We start from the raw sequence: 26,151 nt of genomic DNA, 5'->3' as shown, positions 1-26,151 counted from the left end.
GCAGGATTTTGCGCCCACGCTCAGGGGAGCAGATGGACTCAGAGAGTTTACAGCACAGGCAGAGGCCCTTTGGCCCATTGTGCCCACCATCAAGAACCGATATACTCTAACCCCATTTCCCAGCACTTTATCCATAGCCGTGTACACTGAGGCTATTCTAATGCTTATCTAAATGCTTAGAACATAGAACATAGAACACTACAGCACAAACAGGCCCTTCGGCCCACAAGTTGTGCCAATCATATCCATACCTACCAGGCCTTAGAACTATCTGTAACCCCCAATCCCATTAAACCCCATATACTCATCCAGAAGTCTTTTAAAAGACCCTAGCGAGTTCGCCTCCACCACCGCTGACGGCAGCCGATTCCATTCACTCACCACCCTCTGAGTGAAAAACTTACCCCTAACATCACTTCTGTACTTTCCTCCCCGCACCTTAAATCTGTGTCCTCTCGTAGCGACCATTTCAACCCGGGGAAATAGCCTCTGAGAATCCACCCTATCTATTCCTCTCAACATTTTATAAACTTCTATCAGGTCGCCTCTCAACCTTCGTCTCTCCAGGGAGAAGAGTCCCAGCTCCCTCAACCTAACTTCATAAGGCATGCCTCCCAGTCCAGGCAACATCCTTGTAAATCTCCTCTGTACCCTCTCAATAGCTTCCACATCCTTCCTGTAACATCTCACCCTGTTGGGTACAATTTTAAAACCTTTGGTCAGGATGTCACCACCGTTCACACTGGTGAGATTCTCCATTCCCGCTGCAGTGAATGGAGATGTGGCCAGGTGCCAAATTCACTGAACTCACTGCAGAGGGGAGTGTGATGTGAATGGTCAATAAGATTGCACCCTCAATAGAACATAGAACATTACAGCGCAGAACAGGCCCTTCGGCCCACGATGTTGCGCCGACCAGTTAAAAAACAATGACCCTCTAATCTAAACCAAACCCTTTCCATCCATAAACCTATCCACGGATCTCTTAAACGCCCCCAAACTAGGCGCATTTACAACTGCAGCAGGCAGGGCATTCCAATCCCTCACCACCCTCTGGGTAAAGAACCTACCCCTGACATCCGTCCTATAACTACCACCCCTTAATTTAAAGCTATGCCCCCTCGTGCTAGCTTTCTCCATCCGAGGAAAAAGGCTATCACTATCCACCCTATCTAAACCTCTAATCATCTTATATGTTTCAATAAGGTAATGTTTTTGCAAAATTGTTATAGTGCAGGAGGCCATTCGGCCCATTGTGTCTCCACTAGCTCTCCAAACCAGCTGTTCTCCTGTATATTGTTTGTATTGAATGAGTTTGAGATTGAACCTGCCTCCGCCACACTTCCTGACAATACGTTCCAGCTCGGAGCCGCTCGCTGGCTGAGAACATTTTTGAATATTCAGCATTGAGTTTCTTTTCCTATTTCAGTAACTCAGCAATCGTCTCACCCTCAGGGTGCCGGGGAGCGGGGGGATGTGGGGCAAAGATTTGAACGTCAGAACTCAGTGCGAGTTCTCTATACCATAGCTGAGGAGAGGCTGAATGAACTAGGCTTGTACTCGTTGGAGTTTAGAAGAATGAGGGGAGATCTCATTGAGACGTATAAGATGATGAATGGGATGGATAGGATAGAGGTGGAGAGACTCTTCCCACTCAAAAAAGACAGTAGGACTAGGGGGCACAGCCTCAAGATAAAGGGGGGGCGTTTTAGAACGGAGTTGAGGAGGAACTTCTTCACTCAAAGGGTGGTGAATCTCTGGAATTCTCTACCCGTTGAAGTGGTGGAGGCTGCCTCGCTAAATATTTTTAAGAAGCGGGTTGATGGGTTTTTGATAAGAGAGGGGATTAAGGGTTATGGGGAGAGGGCCGGAAAGTGGAACTGAGCCACGACAGATCAGCCATGATCTTATTGAATGGCGGGGCAGGCTCGAAGGGCCAGATGGCCTACTCCTGCTCCTATTTCTTATGTTCTTATGTTCTTATGTTCTTATGTTATTTTGCGTTGTCCACAGTGTCTGTGGATTTGAGGCAGTGCTCAGGGTCTGGCTGCACGGGGAGGTGGGGACGGGGGGGGGGGGGGGGGGACGGGGGGGGACGGAGAGGGACGGGGGACGGGGGGGGGGGACGGGGGGGGATGGGGGGTGGGGGGGACGGGGGTGCAGCAGTGGGGGGAGGTCACACTGCTCCAGGTCTATCTGTTAGGGGATTTCTCACTCTGTACCTGTACAGCCCAGCTGTTCTGCTCCAGTTTAACTGGATTCGATCCAGCGGCTCTTCAAAGCCAGATGGAACGATGTGATTTGGATCTTTCAGGGATTCCGGTTCAGTGTCCAGTTTGTGCTCCAGTTACTGCTGCCAACTCCATTCATCTCCTCCTGAACCTGGGCCAGTCTTTCTGGGTCTGGATGGTGAGGATGTTACCATTAGAGGGAGGGGGATGGTCTCTCCCACATTCACCCCAGATAGAGACACAGCCGGTGGCCTGGTTTGTTTTACAATGCAGTGGGGTAGGGATAGGGATAGGGCGGGATTGTTGGTGCAGGCTCGATGGGCTGAATGGCCTCTTTCTGTACTGTAGGGATTCTATGATTCAGTGGGCAGCCCTGAGGGCTTGTTTCACAGTTCTTCATGATTGTGGATGAATCTGGGACACAATCCCGTTGGAATTCTCCTGTGGATGAGTGCGGTAGACAGAGGGGAACCGGTGGATGTGGTGTTTCTCGATTTTCAAAAGGCGTTTGATAAGGTGCCTCATAAAAGGATGCTTCAGAAGGTTAGGGGGCATGGAGTTGGGGGTAAGGTGTTAGCGTGGATAGAGGATTGGTTGTCTAATAGGAGGCAGAGAGTTGGTATCAATTGGTGCTATTCTGATTGGAGGTTGGTGACTAGTGGAGTGCCGCAGGGGTCGGTGCTGGGGCCTCAGCTATTTACCATTTATATAGATGATCTGGAGGAGGGGGCTGAGTGTAGGGTGATGAAATTTGCTGATGACACAAAGATGAGTGGAAAAGCAAATTGTGCGGAGGGTGTGGAAAGTCTGCAGAGGGATCTGGATAGGCTGAGCGAGTGGGCGAGGACCTGGCAGATGGAGTATAATGTTAGTAAGAGTGAGGTTATCCACTTTGGCAGAAATAATAGTAGGAGGGATTACTGTTTAAAGGGTGAAAAGCTGCACCATGCTACGGTGCAGAGGGACCTGGGGTCCTTGTGCACAAGTCGCAAAAACCCAGTCTGCAGGTGCAGCAGGTGGTCAGGAAGGCGAATGGGATGCTGGCCTTTATAGCGAGGGGGATTGAATATAAAAGTAGGGAGGTCTTGCTGCAGCTGTATAGGGCATTGGTGAGGCCGCAGCTGGAGTACTGTGCGCAGTTTTGGTCGCTGCACTTACGCAAGGATATTTTGGCCTTGGAGGGAGTGCAGAGGAGGTTCACTAGGCTGATACCGGAGATGAGGGGGTTGGACTATGAAGAGAGACTAAATAGACTGGGTCTGTACTCATTGGAGTTTAGAAGGATGAGGGGGGATCTTATAGAGACGTAGAAGATAATGAATGGGATGGATAGGGTAGAGGTAGAGAGATTCTTCCCGCTCAGAAAGGATAGCAGGACTAGAGGACACAACCTCAAGATAAGCGGGGGGCAGTTTAGATCGGAGTTGAGGAGGAACTTCTTCACTCAAAGGGTGGTGAATCTCTGGAATTCTCTGCCCGTTGAAGTGGTGGAGGCTGCCTCGCTAAATATTTTTAAGACGTGGGTAGATGGGTTTTTGATAAGAGAGGGGATTAAGGGTTATGGGGAGAGGGCGGGAATGTGGAACTGAGCCACGACAGATCAGCCATGATCTTATTGAATGGCGGGGCAGGCTCGAAGGGCTAGATGGCCTACTCCTGCTCCTATTTCTTATGTTCTTATAAGCAACTATATTTTCCAGCGAATTATTGGGAAGACTGAAGCCATTGTCCTGGGTCACCAGCACGGACACAAAGTGACCACAATCCCATTGGTCTCCTTTCCCACATCCCGATTTCAGCCGAGCTGTGACTCAGTTGGTTTCTGTCAAACTCGGTGACTTTCATTTCCTCCTGGCCTGTCCCGGACCTTATAACATCAGAGAAATACGACTCTGGCCCACTGTGCCCAGTCACACGCCTTTGACTGCAAAGATTCTATAGTTTGATCGATTCTTTCCAGTTAAGAATGTTGCTGGTGCTAAGGATTAAACTGTGATCCAGTGGCACACGTGAACCTGAAGTTCCAGATTCATGGCAACGTGGGCAAGCTCTGAGATACATGGATTATTGTGAAATAAGTAAGGTGTAAAATTTGTGGTTAATCTAGTTTGTCTCCTTTTTCCTTCTCTTTCCCTCTTCTCAAGCCTGGCTCTGAGATTCTTTTCGTTTCCTCCCCCTTTTCAGTGAAATGAAGGAGCAGATTGTTACTCTCCCTCAGGACTGGCCCAGAACCAACCAAAGACACAAATCCCTGCCACCAGAGCTCAGAACTCCCCCCCCCCACCCCTCATCGCCTCCCCCCCCCAATCACCTCCCCCACCCCTCATCGCCTCCCCTCCATCACCTCCCCCCCCCACTCATCGCCTCCCCCCCATCACCTCCCCCCCCACCCCTCATCGCCTCCCCCTCCCCACCCCCCATCGCCTCCCCCTCCCCTCATCGCCTCCCCCCTCCCCACCCCTCATCGCCTCCCCCTCCCCACCCCTCATCGCCTCCCCCCTCCCTCTCCCTGGCCTTTGGTATAGATAATGATGACACCTAGAAAGAGACACTCATGTTTGTAGAGGGTTTGGGCTGGTGCAGGTTTGGAGGGGCTGAGCGGCCTGTTCCTGGGCTGTACGGCTCTTTGATCCTTTACTATTTAAGGTCTCAGGATGTCTGAGTGTGTTCACTGCTGGAGTGTGGGAAACACTGCAGACAATTCACACAGGAAGATCCCAGAAAGACCATTGGATAAAAACAACCTGAATCTGATAAATTGGCTTGCTCGGTGGGATTACATTGGTTTGGTTTTATTTTTATCTGTTGAATGTTTACAGAACCTTCCTACCAAAACCTTCTCTCCTCATTCCTGTGCTGCCATCTTGGGTGGTCCTGAAGGAGTTTCGGCCCCTCTACCTCCTCATCACATGCTGGCCCCCTTTGATACATCACGAGTGGCAGCTTCCAAATGTCCAAAGGTAAGGCTCAGCTCTCCGTCTCCAGACCCTCCTCCAGACCCTCCTCCAGACCCTCCGCTGTCTTCCTGCAGTTCCTCTGTGAACTCAACATCCTCTTTTCAAAGTACATCACTCTCTGAATGTTTGGAAAATGAGGATTATCTTCAGCAAGGGTTGGCAGTAAGTTGATGTGGGGACGATAAGGATGTGGGAGCGGGTGTGGGCCACGAGTTGACTTTAAGGATATATGGGAGCACTGGGATTGGGTGAGGGTGATGTGTTCTGAGGGGTGAGGGCTGGAGGCCTTAAAATGTAACAAAACAACTGGGACCAAGTCTCAGAGAACCGAGGGTTCTTTCTAACCAGCATTCCTCTGCACATGGCCACCACTGTGAAAGGCCAGGAATGGACATGCGGGCAGGAGACCCCGGGGTGTGGGGTGGGGGTATTTAAGTGGCAAGAGACAGGAAGGTCTGGGTCCTGCTTGTGGACGGCGGTCACCCAGTCTGCGTTTGGTCTCTCTGATGTAGAGTAACTACAACCGAGCAGAGTCAAGGAGGGTCTCGTGAAACACTGCTTCACCTGGAAGGGGTGTTTAGTTCCTGGGACAGTGAGCAGGGAGGAGGTAATGGGGCAGGTGATTCACCTCTGGGAGGGTGCTGAGGGCAGGGGGTGAGGTGTTGGGGTGTGATGGTGTCCCAGAGAGAACAGTCCCTGTGGAATGCTGATGGGGCGTGGGGAAAGATGTGTTGAGCAGTGGCATCGCGCTGGAACTGGTGGAAATGGCTTTGAACACAAAGGCTGGTGAGATGAAAAGTGAGGACAAGGGGGGGGCCGTATCCTAGTTCTGGGAGGGAGGGGAGGGGAGGGAGGGAGAGCAGTGGCCCCGGGGGATGGGTTGGGTGTGGTTGAGAGAACTGCAGTGGGTGGAAAACCGTGACTGAGGAGGAAGGAAGACAGGTCGGTAGCGTTATTTCAGAAAATAATTGAAATGCAATCCATCTTCCAAGGTGAAGGTGAAAAAGGAAATAAGACACCTTCTCATTAAAACTCATCACTGTCTGAGGGAGAGGCAGAAAAATACAAAGTGCTGGAGACGGACCAAAACCCCTCAGAAATACAGAATGAGTGAAGTATCACAGGCCAGTTTGTAGATATTGAGGAGAGATTTTCTAGAAAGAGACAAACTGAAAGCTCTCTTGTCCTCTGTCTCTTCGGAATTAATATATTACCTGGTTTAAAATTCAACTTAACTAGAAATCTATCAGGAGTAAGATAAACAGCAATAGTTTTAAGAAACTTACATTTGTATTATCAAATATTAGAAATAAATGATAGATTTAGAGTTTAATTTTGTGGTTCTGTGCGAGAGTAAAACTCTGGTAGATTCATTCTGGGAAAAGGTATTTCTCAGTGTGGTTTGGTCAGTTCACTCTATGTTTCCGTTGGAGTTACAGCATGAAAAGTAAACAAACAGAGAAATAAAAATATAATTGCTTAGCAACCAGGGGCACCTTTAGGGTAGGAAGGTTCTTTGAGAGATTTTATAGCAGTTGGGTATAAGCAGTTAGAGGGTTTCCTCTCTCAAACACTCTTTTTCTGAAACTGCTGCTTTGCTGGAGGGAAACTTCACCCAAACTTCCAAAACTCTGACTGGGCTCGACAGGGCGGATACAGGAAAAACCCCTCCTGGTGGGTGGGGGTGGGGGTGGGGGTGGGGGTGGAGGTAGGGGGTGTGGGGTAGGGGGTGTGGGGTAGGGGGTGTGGGGTAGGGGGTGTGGGGTAGGGGGTGTGGGGTAGGGGGTGGTGGACTTTAACCTGCTGTTCTGAGACTTCTTACTGTGTTTACCCCGGTCCAACGCCGGCATCTCCACATCAAATCTGACGATGCTGCCAGATTTCCGGATGAGTAAACTGCCCATTAGGGAGAATGTGGAGAGTCTTTAATCCAACACTCAACAATCAAAGTGTAACGAGGTCCCAGACCAGATGGGTCCATCTGTGGCTGCACAAACTCTGCCCAGCGCCCGCCCAGCACCCAGCCAGCGCCCGCCCAGCGCCCAGCCAGCGCCCGCCCAGCACCCAGCCAGCGCCCGCCCAGCACCCAGCCAGCACCCGCCCAGCACCCAGCCAGCACCCAGCCAGCACCCGCCCAGCACCCAGCCAGCACCCGCCCAGCGCCCGCCCAGCACCCAGCCAGCGCCCGCCCAGCACCCAGCCAGCGCCCGCCCAGCACCCAGCCAGCACCCGCCCAGCACCCAGCCAGCACTCGCCCAGCACCCAGCCAGCACCCGCCCAGCACCCGCCCAGCACCCAGCCAGCGCCCGCCCAGCACCCAGCCAGCACCCGCCCAGCACCCGCCCAGCACCCAGCCAGCACCCGCCCAGCACCCAGCCAGCACCCGCCCAGCACCCAGCCAGCACCCGCCCAGCACCCGCCCAGCACCCAGCCAGCGCCCGCCCAGCACCCAGCCAGCGCCCGCCCAGCACCCAGCCAGCACCCGCCCAGCACCCAGCCAGCATCTGCCCAGCACCCAGCATCTGCCCAGCACTCACCCAGCACCCAGCCAGCATCTGCCCAGCACCCAGCATCTGCCCAGCACTCACCCAGCACCCAGCCAGCATCTGCCCAGCGCCCAGCATCTGCCCAGCACCCGCCCAGCACCCGCCTGATTAATGTTCCATAAAACCTGATTCCTGGGAAGGTAAACGTGTCGCCTGAACAAGGAGATTTCCCTTTTGTGATGGGAATCGATAACAAATAAATTCATATAAATTTACAGGAACAGGTTTGTGCCCCAGAAAATCAAATTTGAATCATTTTAACTCAATTATCCTGTTTTAAAGTTAAGGAGGGAGTGCTGTTAAGTGGCCTTTTTAAACAATCTAAAACTTCAGTTTTTTACTAATGGTCCAGAGAACTAACTTTCAATCGTTTAATATAACTCAGCCAGTGTGTTAGTTGATGCTAATTAAGTGACCTGTTGCTTCTTTGAAAGATGACTTACAATCTGTTACTGGATTGGTTTCCATCTATCAATAAATATTCGCTCTCTATCTTGTCAACTTCTTAAACTAGAACCCGAGTGAGGTCACAGATTCACTTTGAAACATGACTCATGAATTGTGCCTTCCGGTGGTTTCACGTACTCAGCAGCCTGAATGTTAGTAAGTGCTATTTTTGTAAGCAGTGTTTGCTGAGTTTTCAGGGATCAGATACCGTTATTGATTAAATACGTTACAGGAAGGAACAGCTCCGACAGAGTGAAATGGAATATTGTGGATTCATGTCCACAGCTGAACTTGGATGAGGGGGTTGTTTACTGGGGGAAGCAATAGAGGAAGAGGAGATGGGGCAGTGACTGGGTAACAATGATCAATATGAGATGGCAGTGCAGTTATACAGGGGTCAGAACCGTAAAACATGTTCAAGGTGCTGAGTAATATTAGAAGTGTTATAGTGGAGCATGGTGGTGAAATGGACACATTGAAACCTGATAAAGATAAAAAATGGCTGAAAATCAGTTTTTGTGCCAGAAACTAGCAGTCCACCTGGAAGCGAGCATCAGTAAATTCATAGAAACATCGAGGATAGGAGCAGGAAGAGGCCATTTGGCCCTTCGAGCCTGCTTCACCATTCATCACCATCATGGCTGATCGTCCAACTCAACAGCCCCATCCTGCTCTCTCATAATAACGTAAGAACATAAGAAATAGGAGCAGGAGTAGGCCATCTAGCCCTTCGAGCCTGCCCCGCCATTCAATAAGATCATGGCTGATCTGTCGTGGCTCAGTTCCATTTTCCCGCTTTCTCCCCATAACCCTTAATCCCCTCTCTTATCAAAAACCCATCAACCCGCGTCTTAAAAATACTTAGCGAGGTAGCCTCCACCACTTCAACGGGTAGAGAATTCCAGAGATTCACCACCCTTTGAGTGAAGAAGTTCCTCCTCAACTCCGTTCTAAACCGCCCCCCCAATAACCTTTGATCCCATTCGCCCCAAGTGTTATATCCAGCTGCCTCTTGAATACATTCAATGTTTTGGCATCAACTACTTCCCGTGGGAATGAATTCCACAGGCTCACCACTCTCTGGGTCCTAAATGGTCTACCCTGAATCCTCAGACTGTGACCCCCTGGTTCTGGACTCCCCCCACCATCAGGAACATCCTCCCTGCATCTACCCTGTCTAGACCTGTTAGAATTTTATAAATCTCTATGAGATCCCCCCTCATTCGTCTGAACTCCAGTGAAAACAATCCTAACCTGGTCAATCTCTCTTCATACATCAGTCCCACCATCCCCGGAATCAGCCTGGTAAACCTTCACTGCTCTCCCTCGAGAGCAAGAACATCCTTCCCCAGAAAAGGAGACCAAAACTGTGCACAATACTCTAGGTGTGGCCTCACCAAGGCCCCTGTATAATTATAACAACACAATGTTTTGTACTCGAAACCTCTCACAATAAAGGCCAACATCCCATTTGCCTTCTTTACCGCCTGCTGCACCTGCACGCTTACCTTCAGTGACTGATGCACAAGGACACCCAGGTCCCTCTGCACACTCCCCTTTCCCAATTTACAGCCATTCAGGTAGTAATCTGCCTTCTTGTTTTTGCTTCCAAAGTGAATAACCTGACATTTGCCGATGACACTAAGATGGCTGGATTGGCGGGCAGTGAGGAGCAGTGTCTGGCAATACAACAGGATATTGATAGGCTGGTATATTGGGCAGATATATGGCAAATGGAGTTCAATCCGGATAAATGTGAGGTGATGCATTTTGGCCAGAATAATGTAGGGGGGAGTTATATGATAAAGGGGAAGCCTATAAAGTGTATAGAAATGCAGCGGGACCTCGGGGTGCAAGTGCACAAGTCATTGAAGGTGGCAGTACAAGTGGAGAAGGTTGCGAAGAAAGCTTTTGGTATAGAACATAGAACATAGAACACAACAGCACAAACAGGCCCTTTGGCCCAAGAGTTGCGCCGATCACATCAACACCTACCAATCCATAGACCTATCTATAACCCCCAATCCCACTAAATCCCATATACTCATCCAGAAGTCTTTTAAAAGGTCCCAGCAAGTTCGCCTCCACCACCACTGACGGCAGCCGATTCCATTCACTCACCACCCTCTGAGTGAAAAACTTACCCCTAACATCACTTCTGTACTTTCCTCCCCGCACCTTAAATCTGTGTCCTCTCGTAGCGACCATTTCAACCCGGGGAAATAGCCTCTGAGAATCCACCCTATCTATTCCTCTCAACATTTTATAAACCTCTATCAGGTCGCCTCTCAACCTTCGTCTCTCCAGGGAGAAGAGTCCCAGCTCCCTCAACCTATCTTCATAAGGCATGCCTCCCAATCCAGGCAACATCCTTGTAAATCTCCTCTGCACCCTCTCAATAGCTTCTACGTCCTTCCTATAGTGAGGCGACCAGAGCTGCGCACAGTACTCCAAGTGAGTCCTGACAAGGGTCTTATATGTTAGCCTTTATAGGAAGGGGTATAGAATATAAGAGCTGGAGTCTAATGTTGCAGTTGTATAGAACGTTGGTTAGGCCGCATTTGGAGTACTGCGTCCAGTTCTGGTCACCTTGCTACCGGAAGGACGTGGAGACTCTGGAGAGAGTGCAGAGGAGTTTTACCAGGATGTTGCCTGGTACGGAAGGACTGGGTTATGAGGAAAGATTGAGCAAATTGGGGCTCTTTTCCCTTGAAAGACAGCAACTGAGGGGAGATCTAATAGAGGTATATAAGATTATGAAGGGTATAGATAGAGTAAACAGAGGTAAGCTATTTCCTATGTTAGAGACACACAGTACGAGGGGCCACGGGCTTAGGGTGAGGGGGGAGAGGTATAACACGGATATTAGAGGGAGGTTTTTCACACAGAGGGTAGTGGGGGTATGGAATGCTCTGCCAAGTAAGGTGGTGGAGGCAGGCACGCTGGAGTTGTTTAAGAGTAACTTAGACAGGCACATGAGTGGGTTGGAGATGGGAGGATATAGGAGATTATTTTAGATAAAGTTCATTAGCATTGGGATGTCCCTGGTAATGTATAAGGATGTGGAATGATACTAATGTTTTTCTCTTTTAATTCATAGGTTTTAAGTCGGTCCACCTTGTTGTCCAACGAGGGGCATACACGCGATGGGTCGTACTGGGGCTGCTCTTGGATGTTTGAGAGTAGCCTAGTGCCTCATGTCGTTAGTGTGTGCCTAAACTGGACAAGATACTGGGCAAGACGACAGCTCAGTGACTATCACTGATTGCTGTGCAGACACATGGATTTGGGCCGGTGTCTGTGGGAGTTTGCGCATTCTCCCCGTGCTTGCGTGGGTTTTCTCCGGGTGCTCCGGTTTCCTCCCACACCCCAAAGATGTGCTGTTAGGCTGATTGGCAGGAATAAATTGTCCCTAAATTAGTTTCCCTCAATGTGGAATGCCATAAGCATAGACAAGGGTCATGGGTGGAGGGGGGCGCGGGCTCATTGGGCCGAACGGCTTGTTTCCCGGGCTGTTTTTGTTCTTTTTGTTCTTTTTTATTTATCCAAATTATACTGCATCTGCCATTGATTTGCCCACTCAGCCAATCTGTCCATATCATCCTGAAGGGTCTCTGCATCCTCGTCACAGTTCACCCTCCCACCCAGCTTGGTATCATCTGCAAACTTTGAGATGTTACATTTTATTCCCTCATCCAAATCATTAATATATATTGTGAATAGCTGGGGTCCCAGCACCGATCCCTGTGACACCCCACTAGTTACTGCCGGCCAATTTGAAAAGCACCCATTAATTTCTACTCTTTGTTTCCTCTCTGCTGACCAGTTTTCTATCCATCTCAATACACTTCCCCCAATCCCATGTGTTTTAATCTTGCACGATAATCTCTTATGTGGGACTTTGTCAAACACTTTCTGAAAGTCCAATTATACCACATCGACTGGTTCCCCTTTGTCAATTTTGCTAGTTACATCTTCAAAGAATTCCAACAGATTTGTCAAGCATGATTTCCCCTTCATCAATCCATGTTGACTCTGTCTGATCCTGTCACTGCTTTCTAAATGCCTTGTTATAAACTCCTTGATAATGGATTTGAGAATTTTCCCCACTATTGACGTTAAGCTTACTGATCTATAATTCCCTGTTTTGTCTCTATCTCCCTTTTTGAATATTGGAGTGAGATTTGCTACCCTCCAGTCTGCAGGGACTGTTCCAGAGTCTATGGAATCCTGGAAGATGACCCCAATGCATCCACTATTTCTAGAGCCACTTCCTTCAGTACTCTGGGATGTAGATTATCAGGCCCTGGGGATTTATCCGCCTTCAATCCTAAATATTTTCCCAGTACCATCTCTCTACTAATATTGATCTTCCTCAGTTCTTCCCTCCCACTAAATCCTGCATTCTCCAACATTTCTGGCATCTGATTTCTGTCCTCTTTTGTGAAGACAGAACCAAAGTATGTATTCAGTTGCTCAGTCATTTCTTTGTCCCCTCTTATACATTCCCCCGTTTCTGTCTGTAGGGGACCTACATTTGTCTTTAATCCAAGTTGGGCTACATTCACATTATACCACTCATTTCCCAGTTGGGCTGCTGTAGTACTGTGGGCACAGTGAGAAGTCTCACAGCAGGCGAAGGTCCAACAGGTTTATTTGGAATCATGAGTTTTCAGAGTGCTGCTCCTTCGTTCGGTGAGTATTACTGTGAGGCTGCAGCACCCCCTTCTCCTCCCTAACTCCCTTTAAAAAATATTTAACTTTCTATTAGTAGGCTCCAGTTGGCCTTTTAAGGAGTTTTGGGAAAACCTTCCAGTTTACTCCAAACTGCTAAACAAGGTGTTAGGCCCTGATTATTATTTAAGTAGGCGTCCAGACACTTGCCAAATTGACAGCTTAACCTCAAAAGGTGGCTGAATCGTAACTTCATAATTCTAAATCAAAACTGGTAAAATTGATCCAAGTGAATTAGTCACGGTTCAAGGGTTAAAGAGATCCAAATTCAGAAAGAAGTAGAAAGGAATTCAGGCAGAATTTTTATAGATTTGTGAATGAGGTATCAGGTGAATGGAGCAGTTTGTATGATTACATTCAGAGACATTTAGATGTGTTTTTAGAAGGAGAAAGGATTAATCGATCCAGTGATAAGGTGGGGTAAGTGCAGTTGATCTCAGATCAAATATGGTTTGTTTGGTCTAATTATCTTTTCCTGTTCTGAAGAATTCCCATTGACAGAAAGTAATCTTTAACAGCCTAACATCTTATAATCATGTGACTGTCACAGAAACACATTACTTAAAAAGCTTGAAAAATGTTTTAATTGGAACTATTCACAAATCTGAACTTGGATTACATTTAATATAATTTCAGCTTCAGTATAATATTCCTCTTACATTTAATGGAAAACTCTAATGCTAAGCATCAAATTAACAGCAAGAGAAAGTGAAGCACAGTTGATTGTTATCAATCAAAATTCAGTGTTCTATCTATTTAATTAATTTTAGGAACTCAGAACTGATTGATGATCCCACGGAATAGCACTGCGAATCACTGAGTACTCATTCTGACACCAGTGAAACAAGTTACTCAGGTCATTAACTCCATGCTACTATTTATCACCAGTGTGAGCTGCCGTCCTAATCCCATGATAGCTTTGTTCTGCTATCATTTTACTTCTCTTTTCTTCAGCCATTCTAGCTATCCTGCTCTTCAATGGTTCTTGCGTCAATTGCTACTCCAATAACAATACCACAGCTTCACCGACCAACCAAAAGGGTACATTTTCTCTCTGTTCAGAATCCCCTATGTTTAATCTATACCTATGCCTCCATGTAGATTTTCAACTGCTCGAAACCCTCTGCTTCTATTCACTCTGTCTCATCCATTCAAAATTTCAACCTCCTCTTAAATTATTCCATAATCTCCCCTTTTCTGATGAAAACGAGCAGGTTTTTTTTCAATGCTTTCTTTGCATTGGTATTTTCTCACAGATCTACACAGTACTCTCTCTATTGCCTCAACATCCTTCCAACTGTATTCCATTATTTAGATGCAAAATCATCTTGAGGTGCTGCTTTTTACTATATTGCAAACTTGCAGCTCCTTAATCCACACCCTGGAAAATATTTAGTGTGGGAGTGAAATTCATTCTATGTAAATTACAAAGAAAATGGGGCTAAATGAAAAATGGATACCAATAAACTATTGTTCATTCTGTGTCAATAAACTATCACCCATCCTGTGCTAGTTACTATTCCCCATCTTGTGCCAATAAACTATTACCAATCCTATGCCAGTAAACTATTTCTTGTACTATGGCCCAAGGTAAATTTCACCCTCTTTTCATTGGATTTAGCATTATCAGCAAGTGTGAACACTCACTGTTCATTGTTACGTACAGTGAACAGAACCCGGTCCCAAAACTTTCTCTCCAGTCCCTTCACTGAATCAACACATTCTGAAACTTGAAGCAGCTACAAGTCTTTCAACTTATTCTCAGAGAAAATGAGTTTATTCTTTTGAATCATGTAGAGAAGTCAGAAGAATGACGACAAATACAATTGAAAGAGAATGTTAACCTTCACATTTAAACATCGAATATTTTTATTGACTCGCTTCTAGAAACTGACACAGATATGGGACATTGCACAGATATAAGGGGCACATTAGAAAGAAACTGAACAATTGATGTAAATACTTGAACTCATTAAAATGCAGAGAGAATTCTGATAGATGTGGAGGAAATAACTGAAGCTAAAATCATTAGGAAATAAACTGATCTCGAGTAATATGCAAAATAAATTGGAGAGAATTGGCCACCTGTTTTACACCCAGATCCCTATTTTGTTTTCAACTGAAATCTATCACTGCCAACTCCTGGGAAGGAGCTGGTTGCTAACCATAACTCACCCTCCGTTGGGACATTAGCAATAGAGGAAAGTAAATTGCAAAATTAAGAAAATAATGGCATATGATAATTTCATATTGTTGCAAGTGATAAAATTGTATGATACAATATGCGTGTATTTATGTAAAAAGGATTGCTCAGCTATAAAAGGAAGTTATGGCAGTTATTGTTTTAAAAATGAAAGGTACATAACCCTGTTTGCAGAATTAAAGAGTGCCTGGAATTCACATAAAGGTGCAAGATCCTGTTCTTGAGCAGAATATGGGAACAACTTCAGTTCAACTCTTGCAGTTAGATAATGCCTGGTTTTAAACATGTGAAGAAACAGGACTGTCAATCCTGACATTACTATTCTTGTTTGTAAAATACAGAGTGAACAACATTGCTCTTCTGCAGTAACAGAAAGTGGGTTTGTATGAATCAGTAACTCGCCATACACTGCATCCAAATTTCCTTCAACTCCAGATGAAATGTCATTATTGCTGATGGTGCAAAAAGTGGTTCCACATTCCCTGCAGGGCTACACTTAGAAAGTACTTCATTGATTGTAAAATATGTTAGGATATCACAACATTGTGGAAGACACATTATAAAAGCTTTTCTTTCTTATCAGTCATGGAATAAAATGAGTCGCTAATTCACTATTAGCCCCTTTGGTGAAGACCAGTTTCGCCCACAAGTGCTGGCCAGTGGAGTATATTTGCTGGTGCCATGTATTGGCAATGTTGTTTCCTTCACTCTGAACGCCTGTGTACCTGAGTCGTGTTGGGTGTCAAGTTGATCTTTGGTGATAGATTTCAGTTGAAAACAAAATAGGGATCTGGGTGTAAAACAGGTGGCCAATTCTCTCCAATTTATTTTGCATATTACTCGAGATCAGTTTATTTCCTAATGATTTTAGCTTCAGTTATTTCCTCCACATCTATCAGAATTCTCTCTGCATTTTAATAAGTTCAAGTATTTACATCAGTTGTTCAGTTTCTTTCTAATGTGCCCCTTATATCTGCGCAAAGTCCCATATCTGTGTCAGTTTCTAGAAGCGAGTCAATAAAAATATTCGATGTTTAAATGTGAAGGTTAACATTCTCTTTCAATTGTATTTGTCGTCATTCTTCTGACTTCTCTACATGATTCAAAAGAATAAACTCATTTTCTCTGAGAATAAGTTGAAAGACTTGCAGCTGCTTCAAGTTTCAGAATGTGCTGATTCAGTGAAGGGACTGGAGAGAAAGTTTTGGGACCAGGTGTTGATCCTTCCCGTGGTTTCCTTGTCCAGGCTCTGGCACAAAGCCTCACTTTCACATGGAATATCTCCAAGTGGCAGAGAGCAGGTATTTACCGATTCTGACCAGCATGATGCAACATATTAATGCTGGAATGGTATGGATCAGCAGAACCATGACACTAAATTCTAAAAGGTAATTCCTGGAATGACAAAGGTCTGCTGGGACAGTGAGTATAGGCCAATCACACGAAGATCAGTCACAGAGAATGTCTATAGAATTTCAAGGCCTGATGAAAACTTTCTAAGAGTTCTGTGAAGAATTGCTGGAATTTTCAAAGCAGAAGCAGAAATGTGAAGAGCTAAGCAGCCGATAGGTTATGATATACTTTCAGTTTCCTATGAGAAAACAAACTGGCAAGTTCAGCACAACATGCAAATCATACAACTATCAGCTTCCCAATACAACCCAGATTAAATACATTATGAGAACTATCTATTTCAGCAGAATTGCGATCTTTTGTTTCTTGAAATATATGTTTCTGACATGAGATTTCTATTTTTTCAATCCCCAGACAGTTTGTATAATTAGACAAATATGGATACCATATAATTTTGACCAAGAGAGTTTCTTGAACATCCAGGGAAAATGCAGATGGGAGGAGGATTGGTAGGGGGTTGATAGCATTGGTAGATAGAATCCTACTGTGCAGAAGGAGGCCATTTGGCCCATCAAGTCTGAACCAACAAAATCCCACCCAGGCCCTATCCCTGTAATCCCTATATTTACCCTGCAAATCCCCCTGACACTAAGGGGCAAATTAGCATGGCCATACAACCTAACCTGTACATCTTTGGACTGTGGGAGGAAACCGGGTCACTCGGAGGAAACCCACGCAGACCTGGGGAGAATGTGCAAACTCCACACAGACAGCGAACAAGCTGGGGATTGAACCCAGGTCCCTGGCATTGTGAGGCAGCAGAGCTAAACACTGTGCGGCCCACATGTCCATCACAAAGCCTATTTTAAATGAAAGGAGTTATTTTATGGACACAGGATCCTCCCGGTTGTTATTCTGATGGCTGCCTCTCTATATTTGTTCATTAGAAGTGGGTGTTGATGGGTGTTTGTTCTCCATCCCCATTGGCCAATGAGGAAGTGATGGTGAGCTCCCTTCCTGAACTGCACCAGTCTGTCTCTCTCTTGTTGGTGCAGACTCGATGGGCCAAATGGCCACCTTTTGCACTGTAGGGATTCTATGAATACAGTTTAAACTAAAAGTGATATTTTCCCCGCCTGCCTGAATTCACATTTTAAATCAACAAAAAGATGGCCACTGCAGACAACCAATGGCAGGACTCCCCTTCCCAACAACTGTCTGACAGCCGGAACCACTCATTATTCTGCCTTTTGAAAAGTCTTCAGAGGACATTTCTTCAGGCAGCCTCTCATTTCCCTTTACTGTTGTTCCTATTAACCCGGCAGCAGCCTGTCTGTCACCCTGAACCGGACACTGCTCCTGAAGGAAATCCGTTCATTCACCATGTCCTCTCAATGTGCTCCTATTTCCGGGTCCCTGGTCGCGGAGCTCGGGATTGTGCAAAGGATCTAACCCGAGAGGTTAAATGGTGAATTGTAAAAACAGCAAAGAAAGTGACCAAAGAGGTGGATGGGGGTAAGGCAGTTGACGTGGTATATATGGATTTTAGTAAGGCGTTTGATAAGGTTCACCATGGTAGGCTTCTGCAGAAAATGCAGATGTATGGGATTGGGGGTGATCTAGGGAATTGGATCAGGAATTGGCTATCAGATAGGAGACAGAGGGTGGTGGTTGATGGTAAATATTCATCATGGAGTTCAGTTATGAGTGGTGTGCCTCAGGGATCTGTTTTGGGGCCACTGCTGTTTGTAATTTTTATTAATGATCTGGATGAGGGTACAGTTGGGTGGATTAGTAAATTTGCTGATGACACCAAAGTCGGAGGTGTGGTAGATTGTGAGGAAGGGTGTCATAGTTTGCAGGGTGACTTAGACAGGTTGCAGAGCTGGGCCGAGAGGTGGCGGATGGAGTTTAATACGGAGAAGTGTGAGGTAATTCACTTTGGTAGGAGCAACAGATGTGTCGAGTATAGGGCTAATGGGAGGACTTTGAATAGTGTGGATGAACAGAGGGATCTAGGTGTATGTGTACATAGATCCCTGAAAGTTGGGAATCAAGTGGATAAGGTTGTTAAGAAGGCGTACGGTGTCTTGGCGTTTATTGGTAGGGGGATTGAATTTAGGAGTCGCAGCGTCATGTTGCAACTGTACACAACTCTGGTGCGGCCGCACTTGGAGTACTGTGTGCAGTTCTGGTCCCCACATTACAAGAAGGATGTGGAGGCTTTGGAGAGGGTGCAGAGGAGGTTTACCAGGATGTTGCCTGGTATGGTGGGGAGGTCCTATGAGGAGAGACTGAGGGATTTAGGGTTGTTTTCGTTGGAAAGAAGGCGGCTAAGAGGGGATCTTATTGAAACATATAAGATGATTAGAGGTTTAGATAGGGTGGATAGTGATAGCCTTTTTCCTCGGATGGAGAAAGCTAGCACGAGGGGGCATGGCTTTAAATTAAGGGGGGGTAGCTACAGGACGGATGTCAGGGGTAGGTTCTTTACCCAGCGGGTGGTGAGGGATTGGAATGCCCTGCCTGCTGCAGTTGTAAATGCGCCTAGTTTGGGGGCGTTTAAGAGATCTGTGGATAGGTTTATGGACGAAAAGGGATTGGTATAGGCTAGTGGGTCATTGTTTTGTAACTGGTCGGCGCAACATCGTGGGCCGAAGGGCCTGTTCTGCGCTGTAATGTTCTATGTTCTATGTTCTATTTGCAGGTGGTCACCATGGGCAGGATTTTCCTTTTGGGATCTGGACCCTGACACCCTACTCCCAGGGCAGGCAGTTCCAGGATGGGATTTTCCTGGAGGATGCCCACACCATGGAGGACAGGTTTGGTGACTGGTTAGGGTTGGCAAGTGGGGCTATGAGGGGGGTGGGGGCTGATTTAAAGGGATGGTGACAGCTATCATTGTAGCTGCCATATTGAAATGAGGTGGGAGGATGAAGCAAGGACTGGGAAAGGCCACAGCTAGACAATGATGGCAAAGCCAGCCTCAATGTTCAGTGATGTTGCCCTGAGGTTATGCTGGAGGAGATGGTTGAGAGGTGGAGAAGGCCAGGAGAAAGTCACGCAGCCACGGCCTGGCTGGAGACGACAGAGTAAGTGAGCAGCTGCAACTTCACTGTCACAGCAATGAGCTTCTTTGTTCCGGCAAGTGGAGTGCAGTGTCACACTCAGGTGGCAGACTCCAAGCCTCCAGCCACCAGCAGACACAACAGTTGAGTAAGCTGGAGTTGCACGGTGTTCCTGAACATTTCACCATGAGCAAGACTCCAGTTCTGAGTATTACCGAGGAGTTGGCAGCTTTGATAAATGCAGTAACTTATTGAAATGACAGTGAAACATTTTAGATGTCAAAATGATTAAGGTAACACGTTCAATGAACATTTACAATGAATTGTTTTAATTTAATCATGAGAGATACATTAACTGTTACCTTTGGTTCAGAATTGTCTTCATTACTTATCTATTGTAAGAAAATAAAACCACATAATGATTTTAAATGCAAGTCTTATTTTGCTAAGTTTTTTTTTATCCAATCTAATGTAATCTATGAACATCCTAGAAACCAGAATATAGAGGGAATGTTTTCTGTTGTGATCTCTGGGTCTCACTCTCACTTTCTTAGGTATCAGACACAAAAGGTGCACTCCAGGTCAGGAAGTGTTGACATTAGGTTAATAAAATTACCATTGATTCAAGATACAGAGAAACATTGTCAAAGAATAATACATTTGAGGGGAAGGTGAAAACTCAACCAAGTGAGCCCACAGCCTAGAAACTGCTGTTGATGTACTGTTATAGATCAACTGTGGATTGTTACACATTTATTAGGAGAGATTTCTCTTACTTACTCATAGTTTTTGCTGTCACACTAAGTTTGATAGTCATTAGCAATGCGAGGTAGGATTTACATGCTATGTGGGTCCTCCTGAAGGAGATTATATAAGTTGCATTAGAGTTTAAAAGCAAAATACTGTGGATGTTGGAATCCGAAACAAAAACAGAAAATGCTGGAAAACCTCAGTGGGTCTGAGAGCATGTATGGGGAGGGAATAGAGCCAATGTTTTGAGTCTGGATGATTCTTCATACTGGACTTTATTTGCTGCTTACTGTAAGTTCGACCATTACCTCTCAACTAAACTCTTTGCAGAGGAATATCTTTACTGTCATCACTTTGAACAGGAGACTCGCTCTCCAGTGAAGTAATGTGACTTTACAGCCACCATCAAATATCTCAGGCTGGCCTTTCAACTCTCTACTTCTCCTCTGGTCGAGTCAAAGTGAAAATAAACTGAAATATAAAAAGGGGATTTGGAGAAATTCCCCTTTAAATGAGCAGAATCTTGTTGAGGAGATTTGGTCTGCAGGCAGGGGAGGCAGCAAGAAGCCCTCATTACCTCTTTTAGGTTAGGCTTGTCAAACCATGAGTCATTGGGCAGTGAGTAGAAAGGCCAGCAATGAACCTGGGGGAAGTGCTCACCCACCAAGAGCTGCTGTGGTGTCTCACTGCAACCTTTCAGGTAAGTGTTGTTCTGATTGTGTGGGATAAATAACAGCAGAGTTTTCCTCCTGTTTTATAGGGAGCATTCCTTTTAAAGGTCCATCTGTTTCACTTCCTTTTCCTATATCATGAAATGAGTGCATCAGCACTCACACTTTATAATCTATTTGAACAGTAAGTGACTCTAAACTCTTCTGCCAACATTACTGATTTTTGACAACCATCTCTCTGATAAACACTGTCAGCAGCAGTTCCCAGGTTTGTAATTTCTGTTAGAAGTGAACCTTGTGTGGTTAAAATGCCATTGATTGATTTCCGGATCTGCTTCATTGATAAAATGAATTCTGTTTATGACGATAACAGATTAAGTGTTACTAACCTTTTCATTGAATTTCAATGTCTGAATCTTTTCTTTTGAAGGTTCACGCTTTGATTTTATGGAGTTGAGCTTTCGGAGTAAATATCTTTTGTCATTTCCTTCCTAACAGTGAAAATACCTCTGTAAGGTTAACCAGCCAATTTTATATATTACAATTCACATCATGTTTCAGTAGCAAGTAGAGTCACTACGAGTCATATTTTGCATTGACTAGTCCACCTCCTAAGTACCTCCAAACTCATTCTCTATGGATCTATTCATTCTAGTACATAAGAAGTATCTTCTTCTCAAACACTGTTGACATTTCACCCAAAATGGAATTTTGTCCTTCATTGCCAGAGGGATGAAGTTTAAAAACAGCGAGGTTATGTTGCAGCTGTATAAGGTGCTGATGAGGCCACACCTGGAGTTCTGTGTACAGTTTTGGTCTCCTTACTTGAGAAAGGATATACTGGCACTGGAGGGGGTGCAGAGGAGATTCAGTAGGTTGATTCTGGAGTTGAGAGGGTTGGCTTATGAGGAGAGACTGAGTAGACTGGGGCTATACTCATTGGAATTCAGAAGAATGAGGGGTGATCGTAGTGAAACATATAAAATTATGAAGGGAATAGATAAGGTAGAAGCAGAGAAGTTTCCATCAGCAGGAAGAAACCAGAACCTGAGAGCATAGCCTCAAAATAAGGGGGAACAAATTTAGGACAAATTTACCCAAACAGTTGTGAATCTGGAATTCCCTGCCCAGTGAAGCAGTTGAGGCTCCCTCATTGAATGTTTTTAAGGCAAGGATAGATACATTTTTGAACAGTGAAGGAATTAAGGGTTATGGTGAGCGGGTAGGTAAGTGGAGCTGAGTCCACAAAAAGATCAGCCATGATCTTATTGAATGGCGGAGCAGGCTCGAGGGGCCAGATGGCCGACTCCTGCTCTTAGTTCTTATGTTGTTATGCTCTTTGGATAATATTCCATGTGGAAATGGGTTGTTCATAACAACTGATACAGGAGGGGGAGTAAGCATTAGCTTGGACATAATCATTACTTTTCTCCTTTTTTGGTTTTTCTGTTCTATTTATCATCCTTGATCGTAGCCAGAACCAGACAGGCAACAAATTAGTAACAGGTAAGGAAAGAATTGTTGAATATCCTTTCACTTAGCCACACTAAGTTGTGAATGTTCTGTCAGAATGATCCAGCACAGAATTACCCCATTTGTACCTTTGGTGGCTCTTTGAAAAGTTCAGTAAACCCCACACTTTCTGCTATCGCTCTACTAAACTTCCCCTTCAAATCTTTCCCCAATTCTCTTTTGAACGTGGTTATTGAATCTGCTCCTTTTCAGGCAGCTTATTCCAGATCAGAACAACATTATTGTGGAAGAAAATGTTTCTTCCATTTGCTCAAATCTGTGACCTCTGATTATTTTCTGTTCCGCCATTGGAAACAGATTCTTTTTTATTCATTTTTTCGATTTGTGATTTTGAATATCTCTATCACATTTCTTTTGGTCTTTTCTGCTCTAAGAAAAGAATCCGACCACTCTGTGTGACAACATAACCATAAAAACCACAGAATCCCTACAGCACAGATGGAGGCCATTCAGCCCATCAAATCTGCACCAACAACAATCCCACCAGTGCTCTATCCCCATAATCCCACATATTTACTCTGCTAACCTCTCTAACCTACGTATCCTGGGACACTAAGGGGCAATTTAGCATGGCCAATCAACCTAACCTACACATCTTTGGACTGTGGGAGGAAACCGGAGCACCTGGAGGAAACCCACGCAGACACGGGGAGAATGTGCAAACTCTACACAGACAGTGACCCAAACCGGGAACTGAACCTGGGTCCCTTGTGCTGTGGAGCAGCAGTGCTAACCACAGTGCCAGCGTGACATCCTTAAGAGGGCTTTGACCAGCCAGATAGAGCTTTAGCAAACAAAATTATATTTAAATCTCTGTCAAAGTTTTGGCATATTGCCAAAGTGAAGGATGCTGTTCTTGTGGATTGGTGGTTTGTTATTGAAAATCACCCAGTCTCAGAGCACCATGGGTGAACCTCCCTCTCCTTCAGAGTGAGAGAGTCGCTGCTGGTGATTTAACCTGAGGGTCTCCACTCCTCAGCGAAAGGGCAAGGGTCAGAAAGTGGGGGCTTCATGGATAATCTCAGCCAGCACGGGAGTTGACCCACTCCTGTTTAACCAACTGTATTCTCAACCTTACCCCTCGCTTAAGATATGGTGACGCTCAGTTTAAATCATCAGCAGTCAGCTCTCTCACAAAATGAGGGGAGGGGAGCAACCTGTGATCCTCTGGGACTTCTGGCAATTTCCGTTTCCCATCCGGTTCATAATGTCCTTTAGGGAAGGAGATCTGCATTCCTGACCTGGCCTGGCCTACATATCACTCCAGAGTCACAGCAATGTGACTGACTCTCAACTGTCCTCTCCAGAGCAGTTAGGGATGGTAATAAATGCTGGCCCCAGTCAGCACCATCCACATCCCATAAAAGAATAAAATATAAATTCCAGTTTTTATTGTGACACCAACCTACATTTTTTTGTGCTAATAGGAAGTGAAATAAAGCTTTCTCATCGCCTTTCATTCGACTCACTTGTGGATTTTATGACTAAAAAATACACTAAGGAGAAGGACATGGAGGACAGTGAGATTAGCGTGCAGCACACTAATATGCCAGGGTGTTTTGAGATCAAGTAAAAAGTGGTCTCAGGTCTTTTGAAGAGCATTAAGGTGGATAAGTCCCCAGGACCTGACATGATCTACCACAGGTTACTGAGAGAGGTAAGAGAGGAGATTGCTGGGGCCCTGACAAAGATCTTTGCATCCTTGCTAGCCACCAGAGGACTGGCAAGTAGCTAATATTGTTCCTTTGTTCAGGAAAGAAAAAAGGGATAATCTAGGAAATTATAGACTGGTGAGTCTCACATCGGTGGTTGGGAAGCTACTGGGGAGGAATGAGGAGCAAATATGTAAGGGGATTAAAGATAGCTTCAAATAAAATAGGGTGGAAATAGAGATTTTAACTTTCCCAACATTGACTGGGACAGTCAGAGTATTAGAGATTTGGATGGAGAGAAATTTGTTGAGTGTATTCATGAGGAATTTCTCATTCAGTATGTGGATGGTCCGACTAGAGAGGGGGTAAAACTTGACCTCCTCTTGGGAAATAAGGAAGGGCAGGTGACAGAAGTGTTAGTGAGGGATCACTTTGGGACCAGTGACCATAATTCTATTAGTTTTAAGATAGCGATGGAGAATGATAGGTCTGTCCCAAAAGTTAAAATTCTAAATTGGGGCAAGGCCAATTTTGATGGTATCAGGCAGGAACTTTCAAAAGTTAATTGGGGGAATCTGTGGGAAGGAAAAGGGACATCTGGTAAGTGGCGACTTTCAAAAGAGTGTTAATCAGGGTTCATGACTTTTGCTGCGTGCCAACTTCAGGAGAAGTGTCAGGAACAGGATTGCGAGCTCCACACAACCTTTGTTGACCTCGCGAAAGCCTTCAAAACTGTAAGCCGACAAGGCCTGTGGAGGATCGTGTCAAAGTTTGGCTGCCCCCCGAGATTCATTCCGATTGTTCGTCAGTTCCATGAAGGCCAGAGTACTGGATGGCGGAGAATCCTCTGAGGCATTCCCAGTCACTAATGGCGTCAAACAGGGCTGCGTGCTCGCACTCACACTGTTCAGCATGATGTTTACTGCCATGCTGAATGGTGCCTTCCAGGACAGTGTTGCTGGAATCAGCCTCAAGTACAGAGTGGATGGGAAACTCTTCAACCCGAGCAGACTTCAAACTATCACCAAAGTGAAGGAGACTGCTCTAAGAGATTTCCTCTTTGCCGATGACTGCGCCCTGTATACTGGCTCAGAGCCAGACATGCAAGTCAGTATGGACAAATTTTCCACGGCTTGTGACAATTTTGGACTCACCATCAACATTAAAAAGACCAAAGTCATGCACCAGCCTGCTCCTCATGCACCGTACACAGAACCCATAATCACAATCAAAGGGCAGAAACTACAGGCAGTGGACCAGTTCACTTATCTTAGCAGCACCCTCTCCCAAGCAGTGACTATTGATACAGAAGTTAACTGCAGAATAGCAAAGGCAAGTTCTGTTTTTGGTAGACTGCGCTCCACTGTATGGGAACGTCGAGGAATCAGCTCAGCTGAAGGTTTACAGCACTGCGGTACTCACTACCCTCCTGTATGCCTGTGAAACATGGACTGTGTATTGAAGGTGTGCAAGACAGCTCAATCATTTCCACATGACTTGTCTTTGCAGAATATTACACATCCGATGGCAAGACAAAGTACCAGACACTGAAGTTCTCTCTAGAGCAAGTCTACCATCAGTCCACACACTGCTGATGAGGGCACAGACCCGGTGGGCAGGTCATGTCATCCGTATGTCAGACGAGCGCAAGCCCAAGCAGCTCCTTTTTGGGGAACTCTCTGCTGGAAGACGCTCGCATGGAGGGCAGAAGAAACGTTTCAAAGACACGCTCAAGGCCTCCCTGAAGTCGCTTGACATTGACACGACCACCTGGGAAACGTTGGCACAAAACCGCCCTACCTGGCACTGCCTCACCCACAAAGGCTGTCAAGCTCACGAAGCAAGGTGTATTGCTGAAATACAACTTAAGCGCGAGCTGCGCAAGTCCAGAGCCACCAGCGCAACAACTACAGTGTCTACACAAGTCTGTCCAATATGTGTCAGGACATTTCGTGCCCGAATTGGCCCTGATCAGTTATCTTTGGACACACCGCAACCAGCCTCAA

The 26,151-nt window shown here is 45.9% G+C and overlaps 1 protein-coding gene across 1 annotated transcript in view; it reads right to left on the bottom strand.

Moving 5' to 3' along the window:
- The window catches only part of tmc5 (transmembrane channel like 5), a 155,789-nt gene that overhangs the window by 5,449 nt on the left and 124,189 nt on the right, over positions 1–26,151 (bottom strand). The window contains exon 19 of the mRNA XM_080206172.1: positions 21,350–21,451. Coding sequence (XP_080062298.1) covers positions 21,350–21,451 — 102 coding nt within the window. The remainder of the gene's footprint in view (positions 1–21,349; positions 21,452–26,151) is intronic.

The sequence above is a fragment of the Carcharhinus amblyrhynchos genome, chromosome 18 (genome assembly GCF_965287045.1).
Source record: "Carcharhinus amblyrhynchos chromosome 18, sCarAmb.v2.hapA, whole genome shotgun sequence".
In the NCBI taxonomy this organism is placed as follows: Eukaryota; Metazoa; Chordata; class Chondrichthyes; order Carcharhiniformes; family Carcharhinidae; genus Carcharhinus; species Carcharhinus amblyrhynchos.
The sequence above is the reverse complement of the archived record's forward strand: the minus strand, read 5'-3'. Positions and strand labels throughout refer to the sequence as shown.